This window comes from Theropithecus gelada, chromosome 9 (assembly GCF_003255815.1).
Source record: "Theropithecus gelada isolate Dixy chromosome 9, Tgel_1.0, whole genome shotgun sequence".
Taxonomy (NCBI): Eukaryota; Metazoa; Chordata; class Mammalia; order Primates; family Cercopithecidae; genus Theropithecus; species Theropithecus gelada.
In genome coordinates this window covers 64,104,236-64,124,507 of record NC_037677.1, presented here as the reverse complement: position 1 = coordinate 64,124,507, position 20,272 = coordinate 64,104,236, and the positions used below count along the sequence as shown (strand labels likewise).

The 20,272-nt window shown below is 52.4% G+C and overlaps 1 protein-coding gene across 7 annotated transcripts in view; it reads left to right on the top strand.

Annotated features, from left to right (window-relative positions):
- COL13A1 (collagen type XIII alpha 1 chain) overlaps window positions 1-20,272 on the top strand; it is a 158,596-nt gene that overhangs the window by 57,633 nt on the left and 80,691 nt on the right. For 4 of the 7 annotated variants that reach the window (XM_025396672.1, XM_025396674.1, XM_025396671.1 and 1 more), the window contains exons 3-5: window positions 8,566-8,573; window positions 12,917-12,943; window positions 15,809-15,844. In XM_025396672.1, the coding sequence (XP_025252457.1) occupies window positions 8,566-8,573; window positions 12,917-12,943; window positions 15,809-15,844 (71 nt within the window). Of the gene's footprint in view, window positions 1-8,565; window positions 8,574-12,916; window positions 12,944-15,808; window positions 15,845-18,676; window positions 18,704-20,272 lie in introns of all 7 variants that reach the window. The other 3 variants (XM_025396673.1, XM_025396676.1, XM_025396675.1) reach the window with 3 other exon arrangements.

The window sequence follows — 20,272 nt, the reverse complement described above, 5'->3', positions numbered from 1 at the left end:
TGGCCAGCAGAGCCATGATGTGACGTTTGAGCTTCCCCAGTCAGGTCCTTGCACAGGAACACTGGCGAGATCCGGTGTCAGGAAGAAGTCCCGGGTCAGAGGTGTGATGCCCAGAGACTTGTCTTCCCTTCAGGGACCTGAGTGACACCTCAGTGGAAGAAAGCAGCCCTGACTTGGGACTCAAGGGCTGGGGCTGGCGGTCAAGGGTCTTGTAAAGGACCACTTGCCCCTCCCAGTCCAGTCACTGGTCACAAGGCCCAGAGCCACAGGCGGGGGAGCTGCCCAGAGGGCTGCAGCCAGAGGAGACTGGAGTTTGGGAATTCCAGACAGCACATTTCCTTTCTGCATCTCAGTCCCTCACTCAGAAAATGGGGCTGCTGACTCCTGCCCCAGCCTTTCAGGGCTGTTTTGTGACTCAAATGAGAAAAGGTACAACAAAGCCCTGAGAAGGAAGAAGGACTGAATGTCAGCCACAGAATGCCCCCAGGCAGGAGCTTGCTTGGGAGTGGAGACCAACATGGGGCCAGCCTCACCCCAGAACCAGCTGCACTCCCGGCTCTAAGCTGGATGGAAGGCAGAGTCAGGGGGCCTGCACCTCGTGGGCAACTTGGGGGCTGCAGTCTCACTCTGGGGTTCCTGGCCTCAGTCTGCAGGAAGCAGTAGGCGTGGTGACCAGCAGATGAGCCATGCTCCGGGGAAAAGCTGCCACAGTCCCCCAGGATGACGTGTCAGGGGACTCAGATGGGGCGGTCTCCTGAGCTAGAAAAGAAGCCCCCAAGGTCAGGGCCAATGGGTGACCTTTACAGCCTCTTGCACAGCAGCCATGCATAGCTGGTGTTGAGCAGGTGTTGAGAACGGGCAGGAGGGAGACACAGCTCCAGTGTGCCAGGACACAATCTTCTTTACCCCTTCATACTGCACTGAGCCATGCTTCCAAGCGCCTGCCTTCTGCTGAAGAATGAGAAAAATAATTCTGGGTAACTCAGCCACTTCCTGCTCAACCCTTAGCCTTTCAGGTTCTCATCATTCCCCTCTCTCCCTTTTATTCACCCAGAATTACAGCTGGGTGGGGGAGGGGACCAGCTCAGGAGGGGCACAGGGGTGGCCTGGCGCCATCTTCTGTCTGGGTTGTCCTTCCTCTTTCCAGGGGCTGGGCATCAGCCTCTATCCTCCTGGGCAGAACCCTGCAGCCAGGTTCCCCATGCCCTCCTTGCCTGTGGCCTTCTGCAGCCATTTTCCTGAGCCCCAGGGCTGCTAGCCCCCATTCCAAGGGATGTGGGACTCTGGCATCAAGGGAGCTGCAGGGGTGGTAAGGGGACCTCCTGTCCCTCTGCCTGCTCAAACCATCTCTCACCAGAGCCATCTCCATGAGGCCTCCTGGCCCCAGGCATGTACCCTCACCCGTTGCTAGCTAGGCTGGGGAACAGCTTCCCTGGAAACACAGGACTGCATCAGGAAGGAGAGGAGGCCGGAGGGACTTTAAGGTTCTGTTGGGAGGAGAAAGGGAGAATGGATGCAGAGGAGGTAACCAAGAACGTCTGCTACCCAGGCACACCCTCCCGTGTCCACAGAAGGAGTCGTCCCAGGTGTTGGGCATCTGAGCCTCCCCCGTCCCACCGGCCCTCAGGCACTTGCCAAACAGTGCAAGGAGCAAGGAAGTGAAGGGGGCACCTCCAGATTGAAAGCAGGGGTTAGCCAAGGGAAGAGTGTCAAGAAGACCCTGGAGCCGGACCAGAAGACCATGGAGCCGGACCAAGTGCCCCACCAGGTTGCCAGGCGTGAAGTCCACTTCCATGGAGTTTACAGGAAGGTGGCCACTCAGGTTGCCCTCAGGTGGCTCCAGGGGTGGCAGTGGCACAGCTAGTAGTGTGGGGTCCTCTGAGGACCTCCTGGGGCCAGGGCATGAACTAAGCTGGAGGGGATCTTACTGGCTCCTGTCCCTTCCTTGCTCGTACCTTCCAGTCTCTCTGCCAACCTTAGCAGCTGAACAGGGATGGGAGAGAGGGTTGCAGTCAATGCTAGTCCCCACGCCTGGTATGAGATGTGTCTGGGGAGTCCAGGACACCCAGCCTCTCCACCTCTGTCTCTGCCACTCCCCAAGGCTAGACCCAGTCCTGCCTGATTAGTTAGAAAAGGGTCCTCCTGCTTCACCTACTTGCTTCCCGAGTCTCACCTCCAGATGGCTCTAGTTTCCAGGATGACTAATAGGTTCCATATCATGTGCCAATTTCTGCTGATTGATAGTGGCTGTGTTGCAAAGAATTGTGAAACCTTGTCTAGGCTCATTAAGGAGCTGTGATTGATTATCAATGTCAGCCATGAGTGCCGGAAGAGAGACTGTAGGTGTGTGTGATTTAAACTGCTGCCTACTTCTCCCAGAACCTGTTACACCCCATCAACCTGGGCTGGAAAGGTCTGTGGGTGTCTTGTGGCTGAGAGACGTCATTATAGGACAGATGTGAGCTGTGGCGTGCTGGCAAACATTTAGTAAGTGGCTCTCGGGGTAAGGTGGGGCTGCTGTGTAGCTTTTGCCAATTTCTGTGGTGTGAATACTCCCACCACGGCCAATTTCCAGCGCCAGTGTGAAGTCACTGGGCGCCAAGTTAGGAAGAGATGTGCACAGTTGGCTTTTGCAAGACTGCACAAACTGGCTCTGTCTGAATAGTCAGACGTTTTTCCTAAGAAATGTAAAGCTTCTCAAAGCTTTGCTAATGGTGGGCTGTTCTGGGAAAAGCACTAGACCAGGATTCAGGATCATTTACCAGCCATGTATAATAGGCAAGTTACATCCTTCTCAGAGCCTCAGTTTTCTCATCTATAAAATGGGAGTTGGGTTGTGGTGAACTGTGATATAATGAAGTGCTTTATCAGTCACAAAGCATGGTTTGTCAGCCATGCTCCCGGAACATCAAATAAATTCAGATGGTCTACCCCAGAAATCTGCCTCAGGCCTCCCTAGAAAGTCAGGGTTTGGGCTGTGGGGCTGTACAAGACAGGGCTTGGGTGTTCTCTTTGAGGTTAACCCCAGAAGACAGAGGCTGCCTTAAAGGTCACCAGTGTCCCTTCACAGGCCATCATGCCTGCCCCTGACAAATTGCTTTTCATGGTTTTTAAAGCTACTTGTGTTTCCCTTCTTCACTGCTCTTTGAGGCAGAGGCTATTCCTTTTATTTCTCCATGTGCCTCCTTCAAGCTTCGGGGGCCCATGGTCCTGGGAGGCAGGCAGACCTGGGGCCAAGTACCAGCCCAGTAGTGCATGTGTTCTGCAGCCTGAACACACCATAAACTCTCTGGGCCTCAGCTTTTCCATCTGCAGAGTGGGAACAATAACCATCGATACGTCACTGGGTTGTTGGGCAGACCGAGTGAAATAAGCGTGTTAGCATAGTGTCCGGCACAGAGTACATGTTCAATAGATGAATAACAGACAAATTACTATTTGTCCTGATGAGGTCTTGGGTGGAGGTGGAACAGGCCAAACTATAGAATGGGAGCTGAAGAGTTGGCAAACCACAGGTCGGTGAGGGCTGGGCCATGGGTGAGGGTGTGCATTGTGGGGCCTGAGGCACAGGGAGAGCCCCGAGGCAGGTCTGGTGCCATTAGTCCAGCGTGGGTTTCTCATCCTCAGCACTCTTCACATCTGGGCCTAGATGAGTCTTTGTGGCAGGAGGCTCTGTGCGCTGTCTTTTTAGCAGCATCCCTGGCCAGTACCCACTACAGACCAGTAGAAGCTTCCCAGTTGTGAAATCAAAATGTCTCCAGACATTGTCAACTATCCCCTGGGGAGCCAAATCCCCCCGAGCTGAGAACCCCTGCTCCAGCAGGCAGAGTGTAACCAATATCATTAGTCACCCAAGGTCTGAGGGGAGCCCATGATGCAGAGCACCTGTCCTGGCAGAGATGGATAGGTCGGGCATGTGGCAGAGCTGGTGGCAGGTGGTCAGCTGCAGGTACCAGGAGGCATAGGTGGGGGCTAGGACCCCAGCTTCTGGGAGCCCAGCAGTCAAGCAGGGTCAGAAGATGGCTCAGATGGCTCAGAGGGCACCCTGCCACTCTTGATGTCGCCTGTCCAGGACCAGGACTGGATCCAGAGACTGGATGGGACCATGTCCAGGGTCGAAGGGGAGGGGACTTACCTGCCCACTTTAGAAGGGGCTGAGGGCCCAGCTGCCCCTTCCACCCGTGAGAACTTCATGACCTCCAACCAGGAGAACACAGGCTTTGCAGCAAGAGAGACCAGGTTCAAATCCAGGCCCTACTATATGGAAGTAAAAGCTAAACAATAAAATTAGGCCAGGCATGGTGACTCATGCGTATAATCCCAGCACTCTGGTAGCCCGAGGCAGGCAGATAGCTTGAGCTCAGGAGTTTGAGACCAGCCTGGGCAACATAGTGAAACTCCGTCCTTACGAAAAATACAGAAATTAGCCAGTGCTCTGTTAGAGCTAGTAGACAGAGCCTACTGGCTCCTAACAGAGCCAGTAGCTCTGTTAGGAAAACCCCTCGAATTGTGCCTGGCACCTGATAAGGACCATGGAGGACTATGCAGTGACAATGGTGGTGGCAGTGGTGGTGATGTAAAAACCCTCAAAATCTTCAGTAGAATTTATATCTCCCAGGGGTAGACCCAGCAAACTGCTCCTCCTGCCATCCGGCTGAGTGTCGAGTCTTGTCCCAGCTACCTGGCTGCATCTGGTGACAGCTATGCAGCTGAGACTGCTAACAACAGGCAGGGCTGCCCTCAGTGAAGAAGGTGTGTGGTCTCAGCTACTCAGGAGGCTGAGGTGGGAAGATTGCCTGAGCCCAGGGTGGTTGAGGCTGCAGTGAGCCGTGACTGCACCACTGTACTCCAGCCTGGGCAATGGAGTGAGATCCTATCTCAAAAAATAATAATAATTAAATTTTTAAAACTTTAAGAATCAGATGCCATCATCTAAGAGCAAGGTGACCACCTTAGGCAGGTTGCTTAACCTCTAAGCCTCAGGTTCCAAGTCTATGGAAGGGGTGACAATGCCAACCTCACAAGGTTGTCGTAAAGACCAAGTGCGGGGTTATAGTTCCCATACTTAGCACCGTGTCTATGTCTGCCGCATAATGAGCACTCAGGACATGTTGATTGAATGAATGAAGGAATGAAAACGTGAATCTTCCTACAGCAAACCTTTCTCGCTTAAACCCTCATGTTTGTTTTAGTTCGCATCTCTGGAATTTCTCCAGCTTTCTAACATAGGAAACTGTTGACTTCTCAGCAGGAGGAAATGAGTTATTCATCTCTGTATCATCAGAGCTTTGCATCAGGCCTGGTAGATAATAAGTGCTTAAAAAATGAAGTTTTCCTTCCTCAGAGGACAATGAGTATACTTTATTCATGTTTAGAGAGCCATAGCCCAGCACAGTGACTCACACACAGTAGGCATTGTTAAGTGTTTGTTGAATGAACGAACATACAAAAAGTGGCTGGAAAAAAAGGCACGACCCAGAATGCTACCCCAGAATTCTTCATGGGGGTCCATCCCTGTGTATCCATTTTGGGGGAGCATGGCCAGCTTGCTCAGAGGAGGTGGGTCAAACCCCGGGGGAGAACGGTAGTGGCCTTAGCAGGAAGCTGAAGCAATGGGTGACAGACATCAGCAGGGAGGTCTCAGGCAGAATGTCCCCACCTTGGATGGCTGCTGTGATCCTCCCCTGACAGCCTGCTTGCGGGCTGCTCAGCCCACCTGAGGGGGCAGGGACAATCTTCATAGTTCTCCCTGCTGCAAGAAACAGGTGTCCTCCTGACGAAGCAGCAGGTGCATGGGCGGAGTCCGGGTGTCTTCCTCCTCTCTCAAGATGTGGTAGTGTGGGCTGTAGCTCAGCAGGATCAGCATGAGATATGGTGTGCTCTGTTAGGAAGACCCCAGGATGGGGAGTCAGGAGACTGAACGTCCCACCGCCATTACCCGCCCACAACGTGGCCCTGGATGGTCACGAAGCTCCCTGGGCCTCTCTTTCTCCATCTGTACTGTGGGGACTTGGTAATGCCTTGGAGTGATTCCATCCTTTGGTGCCCAGCCAGGGTAATGGGCACAGCCAAGTGGCCCACATGGGAGAGCAACTAGTGACATCCAGGCACTGCTATATTTTGCAAAGCCATCAGCTCCCCAGCATCTTAGAGCTGCCAGGCATTGAACACAGCATCAGGGGAAGCATCTGCTTGGAAACCCGGGGCTGTCCCAGTGCAGGCCTGTTTGATGAAAGTTGGCAGGGGCAGGATGGCAGTTGGGTTTTCCAAGGCACCTGAAGATTTTCCAGGGGGACACATGAAGACCATCCTTAACAGGGGAAAAAATGGTTTGTGAGAGAGAAAGCCTTATGTTATAGCACCCGTATATCTCTTCCCCTTCCTATGGCACAGCATTAGCTCACAAAGAGGATTTTCCTGTTTCTGAAGTTCCTGTAAGGGACAGGTATGGGGAGTGGCAGCCTGGCTGAGCTTGGCAGAGCCAGATTCCCTTGCATAGGACAAAGGTGCCTGTGAAAGACAGAAGAGAGGGTTGAGTCTAGAGAAGGGGGCTGGAGGCTGACCATGACAGGCATCCCAGGGGGAGGCCTGGAGAGGACTTGGTCTGCAGGCAATAGGGGGGTCGGGGGTAGGTTGCTTTCTGAGTGAGAGACAGAGAGAGAGGCACTGTAGAGAAGGGTCCGGAGCTCTAGCATTTACTAGCTGCATGGGCCTGGGGAGTCACTCAACCTTCCCGTGCCTCAGTTTCTTCATCTGTAAGGTGGGAATGATAGAACCTACTGCATAATGGAAAATCCCTCGAATTGTGCCTGGCACCTGATAAGGACCATAGAGGACTATGCAGTGACAATGGTGGTGGCAGTGTGGTGATGTAAAAACTCTCAAAATCTTCAGTAGAATTTATATCTCCCAGGGGTAGACCCAGCAAACTGCTCCTCCTGCCATCCGGCTGAGTGTCGAGTCTTGTCCCAGCTACCTGGTTGCATCTGGTGACAGCTATGCAGCTGAGACTGCTAACAACAGGCAGGGCTGCCCTCAGAGCTCCAGCCTGTGTCACTGGGGGCCTCACCAGAGCCTGCCACAGTGGGAGCCAGGGCCCCATCGGGCCTGGCAGGCACAAGGCATCTGCACTCCATGTGGCTGAAGCATCCCGAAATTGCCACAGGCTGAATTTTGTCACCAGCCTGCTTCTCATGCAGAGGACATCTCCCCCAGCCAGGAGGAACAGATTTCCCAGCTGGGCTGGTCCCTCTGGCTGGCTGGGCTAAGGGGATATTTTCAGATTCTGGGTGACATTCTTCTGCCACTCAGCCTAATGGCTCCCAGATGCTCCCCCTGCCCCGTGCTCCCTCCCGCTTGTTCTGGGCCCTGCATGCAAGGCCCGGGCCTGGGGCTTGCTCACCCAGGCTCTACACCTCTTGACTTTTTCTGTTGCTTTTAATCTAAAACATTTTGTCCCGCTTAACATGATGGCTTGACAGAGGCCAGCATGAAAGAGGCTGTTTCTTCCTGGATGGTGACCAGGGCAGAGAAGCGGACAGATGAAGGAGGAAAGAAGGAAGCCGGCTCTGGGAACGGGAGGAGCACGGGGAAACATAGGAGCCTTTATTGGCTGAGCATAAAAGAAGCAACAGGAGTCGCAGCTGAGTTAACGTGGCCAGGGCACTAGGGGCTGGGCAGACGCACCAGGCCCAGCTGGGAATTGCCGGGAGGGCGGGGTTTCGTGGCTCATGTTCGCAGAAGTGCCTTTCCTTCCCTATCCTTCGGGGCTGCTTTTCTAAACCTTCCCTCCCGCTCCCCAACCCTACTCCTTTTTTCTCCCTCTCGGAACACTTGAATTTGTCATTCTTGGCTGTTGCCAGTAATGAGATAGGGCTGCTGCTGCGGCCGTGGGAGGGAGGTGGGGAGTGGACACCAGAAAGAGAAAGGAACAGAGAGAGGCATGGAGGAGGTGGGGCTGGAGCCTGAGAGGGGACTTTGAGAAACAGGCTGTGGGTGGCAGACCCTGGAGGGGTGAAGTGCCTAACTCACTGTTAAACAGAAACTAGGATGGGCCGATGGGCCGATGGGCCGATGGGCCTCAGGCAGGGTGCACAGTGGCCATCCACGCCCACCCCTGCCTGCCTGCTGGCCCTCCCTGCCATGGCCCAGTGAGGACACCGGCATGCTAACAATCCTTATCTCTGCAGGATCTGTTATTTCCACCTTTCTCAGTGTGCCCACTGTCCCGTGTTCTGCAAAGCAGCCTTGTACACAAGTTCAGGCAGGTCACAAAAAGCCCATTTTGTGGGGTGGGAAGCTGAGGCAGAAGGGCCACCAGCAGGTCGCCAGCAGGGCTGAGCCTGGGGCCCAGATCTCTGGATTTCTCATCCAGTTATGAAAATATGGAGATGAAATAAAGGGGGAAGAGATTATATTGGTGAAAATGGGCCAGGAAAAGACAAGCTTCGAAGACCAGATGGAAACCCCTCCGCTGAGGAATCCTTGGACGCTGCTCCCAAGGCAGCCTCCCCACCGCCCCTGCAGCAATGACACTGACCCAGGCATTTTCTCTCTCTCTTTCAGGACCTCCTGTAAGTACTCAAGCCGAGGGTCCCATGCATCTGAAAGGCCTGTGTCACTTGCTGGTAATGGGGTTCTGGGTGGGGACACTGCAAGCTGGGCCCCTGCTGTCTTGGGGAGGGCCTATGCGGGCTCCCGAGGAGTCCCTCCAGAAGGCTTCTTGTCGGGGGGAGGCTACCATCTTGCTTTTCACCCACCTCTGCACCCCTCCAGGGCAAGACAATGGCTGCCCCCAGGGCAAAACAGGCCCCAAGTTTCAATCGAAAAGAATGGCTTTCCCTCTAATTAGCTCAGTTCTTTTTGTCCCCCAAAGAAGCTATTGGAGTCAAAAAAAAAAAAAGAAAAAAAAGCACCAGACATTAGAAAGAAGAAAAGAGATCATCTCTCCTCAGTTCTCCTTGAAAAGTCTCAGAAAACAGGTCATCGAGCTGGCTCCAAGCATGGTCTGCTCCAGAGGACTCATGTCCACACCCCTGAGTGGGCAGCTCTATTCTGGCCAAGTCACTTTGGGCAGGTGGTGGTGGTGGTGGTGGCAGTCGTTATGTAAGAGAGAGCGGTGTCAGCCGGTTAGACTGGGAGACAGCACATAAGTTATAGGCAGCACGCCGCATTCCTTCCTGGCCTTGCTAGGAAGCCCAGGGTGGGGCGCGGGGTGGAGCCACTTCCAGAGAACCTGAAAAGAGCCCAAGGAGACTGCCTCCCTGAAGTAATGGATCCAGAGAACAGGAGCACCAGTCTTTGATATCCCAACAAAAGACCAGAGGGCGCTGGGGGAGCTGGAGATAGGAGTTGAAAGGGACCAGCCCTCACATCAGATCTTTCTCAAGGTTGCTGAAATCAACCCTATCATCATCCCTTCCTTGGAGAAGTCATTTCCATAGTTGTTTTCCTCTTAATGTGTACCTGTGGGAGCTGCCTGCTTAATTTTTAGTAAAGGCCATTACTGAAGACTCCATTTGTGCCCTGAAAGGCCCTTGCACCCATGCTGAGGATCCCATGCCCCCTGACACATCACAGTGAGGTAGGATCTGTCATGTCATTGCTTGAAAGGAAGGATAATTTATTAAGGCGTGTTTGGTGTGTCAGATCTTAATTCCCTTCATCCATCTTCCAAAATAAACTCTGCCATAGAGAGCTTTCACCTGTTGGAAATGTACTGCTTTTCCCTGTCTTATTCCCAGGAAGCCACAAGAGCCTTCAACTGCTCCCACCCTGCCTTGGGGCCTCCTGCACACACCTCACCCCCAGGGCCGGGATGCCAGGACAGCTCTGAGTCCCTGCCTGACTTGAGGGTCCTTCCCTCAATAGTAATTTTGCATTCTGAGAGCTGGTGCTGGCCCAACCCAGGGACTGTTCCCAGACCCCTTTGGGTCTGTGCTGAAGGAGCCCATGAGGTGGAAGGGGTGAGTCTCCACTCAGTCTCTGTCCACAGAGTGAAGGAGAAAGGCCCAGGTAGCTTTCCCCACATTCTGAGCCCAGCGCAGAAGAGGAGCCCTGAACCTTTGCCCAGGGCTGGCTGAAACCACAAGGCAAGAGGAGGAGGAAATGGGAAGCTGACCAGGGCAGGAATCATCTCCTCAGCCCTGTTATCTCTGCTTCCTGCAAAAGAAGAATGCTGGTGGCCAGAGAGAAGGGCTCTGAGATGCCTGTCTGCTGCCCTCTGGGTGTATCCTGGGGGCTGGCTCTGTCCTCCAACAGGAAGACCCAGGTTCCTGTGGGCACAAGGTCAGCCAGTGCCTGAGAACACAACCATGCAGGATGGATTAAAGCTGCAGCAGGAACCATTTAGGTGGAAGCAAATTTGCAGCCACCACTGCCCCACCCATCATGCCCTTGGCAGACATTGCTAATCAATTAGGAGGCTTTTTAAACATAACCCATTAGTCTGTTACTCCCGATCCATTGGTGTCAGTGCTCGAGCTGACATCTATTGGCCATCCCTGGATTCGATTTAAGGGAGAATTTCTTAATACTGGGAACTGTGAGACTGAAAACAGATGACCAAGGGAAGTAGGGATGTATCTTTCTCTGAAGGAATACAGCGAAATATTTGCCAGCAGCTGCCAGGCCTTGCTGAATATGATCCTTGCTGAAATAGTAGCTAACACTTACTGTGTGTTAGACACTGTTATGTTTTTATGGAGGCAGTGTAACATAGTGATTATGAGCATGGGCTCTGGGGCCGGACCAACTGCAGTCAAATCCTGGCACTGCCACTTTTTGCTTTGTGACCTTAGCAAGTTACTTAACCTCTCTCTGCCTCAGTCCCCTTATCTGTAAAATTAGAACAGTAATGATATCTGCTTCATATGGGTGTTGTAAGGAATATGTATGTGTGTACTATATATCTATGTATATATACACACACACACACACACATATATATATATATATATTTTTTTTTTTTTTTACTTAGGACATATTAATTCATTTAATCCTAAAAGCATAAGGCTTCCCTCAATGATGCCCAAAGATTTTTTGCAAACCTTTAATTTTTTTTTCTTTTTTAGAGGCAGGGTCTCACTCTCAGCCAGGTTGGGGTGCAGTGGTGTGATCATAGCTCACTGAAGCCTCAATCTCATGGGCTCAAGTGACCCTCCTGCCTCATCCTCCCAAGTAGTTAGGTCTACAGGCGTGTGCCCCCACACCTGGCTAATTTTTTTAATTTTGTTTTTAGAGACAGGGTTTTGCTATGTTGCCCAGGCTGGTCATGAACTCCTGACCTCAAACCATCCTCCTGCCTCAGCCTCCCAAGTGGCTGGGTAAACCTTACATTTTAAGGAAGAAATTATGATTTTGTGAATTTTTTTGTTAATGAGTTTATTATTTTATTTATTTCTACCCCATCCCATTCCAAGAAACATTTTAGGAGGATTTACAAGCTATCTAAGGAAACAGGAGGTAAGGGGTGGAGAACAGAGGCAGGAAAGCAAGGGGAATCCAGAGCCATGGTACTGCAGCATCCTGTGCAAATGAGCCACATACTCGGCTCTGAGCTTCTCGGTGGTCAGAGCAAAGAGGAAAGCAGAGCTTTGGCAAGGGTTGGATTGCAGTAAGGTAGGAGCGCGCCTGATGCTTGGGCAAGGCACAGCTTTTCCTGAGAATGGGGCCTGAAATCAGTTTCCCTCATGTGTCCTCGTAAGGGTGGCACAATATGGATGGTGTCGATTGTAAGGACACAGCAAGCAAATTGCCCCTTCTGTTCCTATTCAGAGTAGACCCACTGCATGAGGTTGGGACCCTCCTGACCTGGGCCCCTTCCCTTCCCTGGGATGGGAGGTCACTGCCTCACTTCTCAGCCCACTCTGTGACATTAGGGGACAGGCAGTTTAGAAGCACGAGGAAGAGGGCATTGGTTCAGCACTAAAGCTCTGGTTTAAGGGACGCAGTGCCTGGTCTGTCCTTGTGGGGGCCTGGGAAAGCAGGGGTGTTGCCAGGTTCCTGGTATCCGCAGGCAGATTCATTCATTCGTAAATGTGTCTTAAGAACTACTGAGACCTCCACATTGCTGAGGCACTGGGGACACATTCGTGAATGAAACAGGAAAGTCCCTACCTCAGGGGCTCACATTTTAGTGCTATGGGGCAAAACCAGCAACATGATGGCGACAAGTCCTGTCCCCATGAAGTCTGTAGCCCCACGTTCCCCAAGGACCCCCCTCCCCCGCGACTGGCGGGCGTCACTGCACCACCACGGAGGGGATGTCCTCAGGAACAGAGGTTAGAAGGGGTGACTTACTCCTGGTGCTGCCTGAACTTTTCTCAGCAGCCCTACAGGGACTTGTCTCCCAGGGAACACCCCAAGACCCACTCCTGGTTCTGCCTTCAGTTTATGGGAAGAGCAGGACGTCTGGAAAGAGAGGAACTGTATGTGACAGCAGGGTCTCTAGAGGGAGAAACCAAGGCCAGCCCCATGGCCATCTCTGGCCTGTCCTCTTCTCTTCTAATAATCATTGGTAATAGCTGCATTTATTTAGGACTTGCTGTATGCCAGCCGCTGTGCTCAGTGCTTTACATACATTCTCTCATTTGATCCTAACAGATAGGTAATGATTATTCTTCCATTTTCAAGATGAGAACATTGAGGCACAGGGAGACCAAGGCACTTGCTGAAGGTTACCCAAGTAGTAAGTGGCAGAGCCAAGAGGTGAACACAGGTGGGCTGTCTTCAGAGCCAGAACTGGAAGGAAGCTTCATAAGCCTTAGTGATCAAGCCTCCCCCTTCATTTTGTTCATAAAATAACAAAGGCATACCCAAGTGGCTTGCCAGGGTCACACAGCTGGTTGGGACAGTGCTCAACAGTTAGGTGTTGCAATACCCTGCCTGACCTATGGAAACTTCACTCTTCATTTAGGGTCCCACTGGAAGACCTGGACTCCCAGTAAGTAACTTTTGTTTCTTCTTTCCTTTGCATCTCTTTTACGTGCTGTTTCGCAGTCTGAAGACTGGCTAGGTTGGGTGGCTGGTTTTTCTCCACGTGTATCTGGGTACAGGCCACTCTCCAGAATCCCCAATCTATAGCTTAGGGTGAAGTCACCTCAGCTCCCTCCTCCTTTGAGATCTAGAGAGGACCCTGCTGGGGCATCTTTAGCTGCAGCCCTTGGTGACCCTTTGCCCGAGGGTCAATTGCAGCATGCAAATCCTTCCAAAACTGCGGCTGACTTCTAGACTGATGACCCTACCATGGGCAGCTGCAGGGATGGGCAGCCCACTGGCACACTGACTATCCCCCTGCATACCAGCTGACATTCAAACCACTGTTTTCCTATGCCTGCTGGTAAGAGAGCAGACTCAGAACTTTGTTTTCCCTCAATTACCATGTCCCAATTCTAGAAAGTTACTGTGCCAAGTAACCACGGGGACTTTGGGACAAAAAAGATAGCCATCTTTTATTGAAACCATAAGAGGAGCCAGGTACTGCATTTATCACCTTTCACACATTCAGCTTGTTCAACACCTCAGTGAAATGGGGATGATTTTAAACCTGTTTTATACATGAGAGTCAGGAAGGTAAAATAGTTTGTCCATCTGTCCAAGCTTCAGGTGGGGACCTGTTAGAGGCCCGTATCATCACACACCATTCCGTACTGCTGTTGCTTGTGGTCTGTGCTCCACCTTCAAAACCCACCTTTAAAGTATTCTAAGACATTGCTCTGTGGAGTCTAGCCCAGGGCATGGATGAGTGGAATACTGGGTATGTGTTCCATGGACCCTCAGATGGGGAGTGACCCAGGCAAGATGCTGCAACCTGTCAGGGGGCCGGAATCAGGTATGGAGAGCACCCTGGCCTGGGGCTGGCACCAGTCTGCCCTGTCTCCCTGTACCAAAGGTCACATCCATGAGATTCCAGACCCTTATGTGCCTCCCTCTTACCTAATGACTCCCCTTTTAGACATGGATTATACTGTAACCTTTGGACTAATCCAACAGCTTCTAAAATTCATGCCTAGCAGTGGCTTTCTTAATGAAATGCATGTGGGGGAATGTTCAGACTTGCAAATGGAAACTCTCCCAGTAAGAGCCCCAGCGCAAAGGAAGACGAGTGGATCGGTCCCATGAAATCCAAGGAGGGGAAACATCAGATGACCGAGGGGAATGTGGGCAGACTTTGTTTTTTTCTTACAACATCCACCTTTAAAAAGCATTTAGGGGGCAATTGACAGAGCAGGGGCTGCTGCACATAGTTTCCAGTCCCTGGCCATTCCACACCCATCCCTAACCCAAGCATTTTATGGCCAGGACTGCAAAGAGCATTAGTTTTAAAAAAGAAATGAAAAAGAAACCAAAACACACATCCTGAAATATCATTCAAAAGCCCAAGAGTGAGTGGACCATGGGGCTGCCACAGTCGACGACCAGCCCTGGCCTGGGGTCCTTCGCAGGCAGAGCCAATTTTGGATCCACATGTCATGGTCCTGTTGACGCTTCCATGTGAAGAGACCTAGGAGTAACCCTCAAAGAGACTATGGATGTGAGCCCCTGGTGTACAAAGCAAAAGGTGTGGAGTACAAACATGCTGATGAAATTCACCTGCCTGCGGCTGTGGTAGGCTTTACACGAGCAGATGCCATTTACTCAACACCAAAGGCCAGGCACTGGCCACATGCTTCTCAGAGACAGCATCACGTGCCATCCTCCCAGCAACTTCATGAGAAAGAAGCTCTTATCACCCCCACTCCACAGAACTGATGCTCAGGGAGGTTAAAGGAAGAGTCAGTGCTTCTAATCTGCACTGCTACCCTGCCATTCTTTAGCAAAAGTGGAACATTTTACTCAAAGCCACCATTGGTCTTGACCTTATGTGTTAATTTTAAGAGCCTAACTTCAGAAATAGTTACTTCTTTCAGGTGTGCCCCACATACATTGTGGATGCGCATTGTTCCTCGAGGCATTGTGCCTCAGTGGGGTTAGCAGATGCAGAGTCACCCCAGAACAGCCCCTGCAGTCCCCTCCTGTCCAGCAGGCTGGAAAACCACCTGAGTCTCCGCACCCTATTGCTTTCCATCCGTCCAGGCTCCTAGCAAACTTTAGGCCCCACCCCAGGTTTTATGATGTCTGCATGCATATGATGGCAAAAAAATATTTTCTACCAAAAGGGGGAGGAACAAAACTTAATAAGCAGATTTCCAGAGTGAGAAGATGTAACCCCTGGCTACAAAACAAAGCATTTCCCTTGGAGCATCTGCAACTCGTGATTCGGCTGAATCCACATGGCTCGTGGTCCTTCCTGTCAGTACTGGAGGTGGCTGAGAGGAGGGAGGAGTGGAGAAAGACTCCAGAGGTTGCTTTCTCAAACCAGGGGCTAGGGTGGAGCACTGCTCTCCAGCCCTGGCAGAGACAGACCGAGGAAAGTGATTCACCCATCTGTCACATGGGAGCTGCCAGTCACCCTGCTCTGTGCCTTGAAGTTGTGCGTGATAAAGATGAGGCACATCCTGGCCATTGCTGGAATCGATGCAACAGTGAAGTCTAAGGGAGTAAAGGCCTTGGAAAGGCACAGGGAAACTGAGGCCCAGGCTGGGACCAGACTCCTTCAGTGCCATAGCGGTGGCTGCTTGCTGAATAGTCCTTGGGAGGTGCATAGGGAGTGCACCTACGTGATGCTTGGGCATCATACAGGATGTTGTCCCCACTGCAAACCGGGTTAGCTGTGCCCTAAATCAGGTGCACAGCTTGCCTATAGGGTCCTTCACATGCTAGCCTGGTTCCAACCACATCTGACTGTTTCTGCCTCCTTCATCATCAGGGGGACAAAGGTGCCATTGGGATGCCTGGACGTGTGGTGAGTTGGCCTATTTGCACCTGCTCAGGTGGCCATTGCTTGCTTCTCCGTGCTGGCCTGTCCTCTAAACCATGGCAATGTGCTGTCTGCCCCAGGTTCAAGGAGAGGGTCAGCTCTTTCCCTTCCCCAGGCCCCAGTATGCTTCAGGGAGGGACAAGGAAGGAGAAGGGAAGTTGTATTCCAGTCCTTCAGACCTCACAATATGGCTTTACTCTCCAGAGAGCTGCCACAGCAAAGGAAAAACCCAACAAAGTTGCATGAACAAAGCCCTTTGCCAGTTACCTGCTGGGAATGGGAGGAACAAACTGAGCCTCGACATCAGAAGGACTCCCACTCCACCCTCCAAAGCTGGCAGCTCACCCTCAGATTCACAGCTGCTCCTGCAAACCCCTCGGGGGAGCCAGGGTTCCCAGAGGCCTTCTCTGTAGACAGAGATGCACTAAGAGATGGTGAAGACAGGGCTTGGCCCCGGGTGGTGCCTCCAAGTCCTCACTAGGAGGCCGAGAGTTAAAACATTCCCTGTTTCCTGCTGGAAAATGAGGATGGAGAAGGGTAGATGAGAATGTTTGATGGAGAGGGTGTTTCCCAGAAATGGGAAGGCCAGCAGCAGCCCTTGAGTGTCTACAAAGGGCTAGAAAGGCAGTAGCCTAAGGCAGTGATGGCCATGCCCCACCCTCACCACTCCCCAGCCTGGGCTGGGACAGGGCCTCAGCCGCTCTCCCCATGTGACTCCTAACTTGCCATCAGCCTCTGCCTCACCTGGCTCCCCAAGACCCCTGACCACCCCCATGTCATTCTCAGCTTTGCCTCAGAATCTCATGGGATTGGCTGTAGGAGTGGGTCACACATCCTTGTGTGAATTTGCATGCCTGGTGTGAGCCTGCCAGTGCTCGGAGGCTGAGAAAAGGCATCCAAATGAAAGCTGACCCTTGCTAGTTCTAACTGCTTGCTGATGTTGTGCTAAGAGCCTTGTATTAGCTTACTCAGACTTCACAAGAACTGCATGAGGTAAACAACAGTTTCCACCCCTACTTTTCCGATGAGAAAACTGAGGCTCAGAAGCTAAATGTCCTTCCCAAGCTCACACAGTCAGGAAGTGGCTGAGCAAAAATCTGAACTCAGACAGCCCAACTCCAAACCTGCACTCTTGATCCTGACATTATTACTACTCCCCGCTCACCACCCACCCCCGCTGGCCTTGCAGCTCTGAGGAGGGTCTGATCCTTAGCATGAAGCCCCCGAGGCCTGGGATATTTCAGAGTTCAGGGAAAGTTCCATGTCACGGAGCTTTGCTCTCTCCAGGGCCCACCCAAGGCCTGTCTATGGAGGCATGGAGGCTGGGAGCGCTGGGCTGCCCCACGTGAATCTCCCACCACTTCCCAGAGCAGAGCATGGTGGAATTGCTGCCTGGCTCTGTCTCTTTTCTTCCATTCTCTAACTCCAGATCCTGAGTCCACCCAAGCCGTCACAGGCTCTGAACAGAGCGGGGAAACATGATTCAGCCATCCTTTCCCGAGGGCCTGAGCATGTGGACCTGAGCCAGTCACCTGCGTTACCATAGCCCTCTGAGCCCCTGTCTTCCAAATGAAGATGTTAAGACTCACTGCACCCGAGATAGGGTGGAGTTGGGCTTTGTACCCAAGCCAACTGTGGGACCCCAAAGTCCCTGCTCCCAGGGAAGCTTCAGGAGCCTCTCCCGAGTGCAGAGACCGGCCACAGGGAAGGCTGCAAAATGCAAAGTGGCAGCTCTGGGCCTCCCCGCCCTGTCCGTACTGTCCTCCTTCTTGGACCTTGTGGACACCTTCCCCCAGGAAGCGTCCACACTTCTCCCCCATAGCAGTGGAGGAAGAAGGAGGGGAGCTGCAGGAGGTCTCCCCACTTCCTTCTTAGGAAGGAAGCCACTCTGGCTGCTGGTGCTATTTTAAATGTGACAATGGGCCCATTTGTTTGCCCAGTAGGGGTCCTGGCAGGAACCACCTGATAAGCAGTGAGGTGGCCAGTAGGTGTGACATGCCTGGGTCATCCCTGGGGTTTACCAGAGGTGGCCCCACTGGCTTGTCCAGAGCAGGGTGGATTGGGACTGCCCATCTACTGGTCACTGTGGTTGCAAGGGATCCTTGGCCGCCTAACCAGCCTCCTCTGCATCACTGACCCATGCTCCATCCTTCCAGAGATGTGTGTCCTGCCTTCTGGCCTCCTGTGGTTCTCCACGCCCCCTCCCTCCACCTTGCCTGGCCAGGCCCAAGGACTCCAGGCTTGTCTAGCTTGGCAAAGCTTTGTTCTTGGTGTTCAGCTGGACCTGCAAACCTCCTAGACACCAGCATCACAACACAGTCCTGGGGCAATTCCCCCCATCCCCACCCCAACCTCAGAGTGTCCTGGCCAGCTGGGGCCATGGCTTCTGGGGAAGACTTCCTGACTTAGGTGGGATCTTGTTATCTTTTCTCTCTCTCTGTCTCTCTCCAATTATCTGGCTTTCTCTCTCTCTCTCTCTCTCTCTCTCTCTCTCTCTCACACACACACACACACACACACACACACACGTGCCTCAAGAGGGCCTCTCACAGCCCCAGCCTCTGTTCCTCAGTTATCTGGAGCAGCTGCACATTGCAGCCGCTGCCTTCCACATGCCACATGCTGTGCTTGTTGGACGTGGACCTGTCATGTGTCAGCATCTGTGTTTTGCTTTGTTTCTTATTTCACAGTGATTTCTTCTGTTTGATTGTTGTGCCATGAACATGGATTCTTGTGTGGGTGCCTCTTTCTCATCCCCTCTTTTTTCTCTCCCTCCCTTTCCCTTCTTGCACCCTGTGTTGCATGTGGCTGCCCCAGGGAGTAAAGGGCCAACCAGGCGAGAAGGTGAGTCCACGCTTTCCCCTTCTGCCCTGCACCCAGCCTCCTCCTCCAGGTGGACTCTTGACAGGGAGACTCTTAGCCCTCCTCCCCCGATGAAAGCCTCAGCAGAGGGTGCTGGCTGGGCCTGCTGCCCTCACAGCCTCTCACGGCCCAGTTTCCTAACAGCTTCCATACCATCGGGCAGCTGTCTTGGGATTCCTGGGCGGCGGTCCCAGCTTTCCCGGCTGAGCAGGTCTCCCCTGCCCTGCCCTGCCCTGCCCTGACAGCATGAGGCCGCATCACTCTGGCCAACTGCTCTTTTGTGTAGCTGGAACTGCCCAGGGGGACCCCCAAGGTTATGGAATAGACCCTGGGAAGTCAGAAACCCCGAAGCCATCCTGGAACATCAGCCCTGTGGGGTTCTTGAGAGATTTCTGAGAGCAACACTTCTTTTATTAATTTTTTTTTTTTTTTGAGATGGAGTCTCCCTCTGTCACCCAGGCTGGAGTGCAGTGGCGAGATCTTGGCTCACTGCAACCTCTGTCTCCTGGGTTCAAGCAATTCTCCTACCTCAGCCTCCCAAATAGCTGGGATTGCAGGTGCATGCCACTACACTCAGCTAATTTTTGCAGTTTTAGTAGAGACGGAGTTTCACCATGTTGGCCAGGCTGGTCTCGAATTCCTGACCTCAGGCGATCCGCCCACCTTGTCCTCCCAAAGTGCTGGGATTACAGGCGTGAGCCACCATGCCTGGCCAAGCACAACACTTCTAAGGAGCTCACTCTGCAGATGAGGAAACTCATCTGATGCCCAAGGAAGGAGCAGGGCTGGCCCAAGATCGCGCAGCAATAGTGATGAGCGGGGGTTCCAAGCCAGACCTCCCAGTGCCCAGCTCTGTACTTCCCTGTCTGTAATGCAGTATTTCTGCAATAGTTTTCTGTCTCCAAAATAACAATCTCAACAATTGTAATACAGCTGCCATGTATTAAACACAAACTGTGTCAGGTGCAGTTTTAAATATTTTGTCTGTTTTCCCAACTAGCACTGACATAACCTTTTCAGGGAAGCTTTAATATTCTCATTTATATGAGGCACAGAGAGGCCAAGTCACATGCCCCAGGTCACACAGCTAGAATGTGGCGGAGCTGGAGAGACGCCCCAGTGGTCTGACTCCAAGGCTGGGGCCCTAGCTACCATACTATTCTGTCCCCAAGATGGAACCAGACTGTCAGCTCCACATTGGCATGAGGCTAAACTGCCTAGGAGAAAGACACATGACCCTTTCCATGGACCAGGCATTGTTTTAAGTACTTTACATTATCACGTGACATCTTCTCATCCATCCTATGAGACAGGTGCTATCTGTATCCTTACAGACGAGAAAACGGGCACGGGGACATTAAGTCGCTTGCCCAAGGTCACACAGCTGGTGGGTAGCAGAGCTGGGCTTCAAACCCAAGCATTCTGGCTCTTAACCGTGACACTACACCTCCTTGTATAAAAATTATTGTGTCATTTCCATGACATAAACAGTTACTAATTTGAAATCACCCCTCGCCCACCTGTGAGGTATGACATTTTCCAAAATGCGTT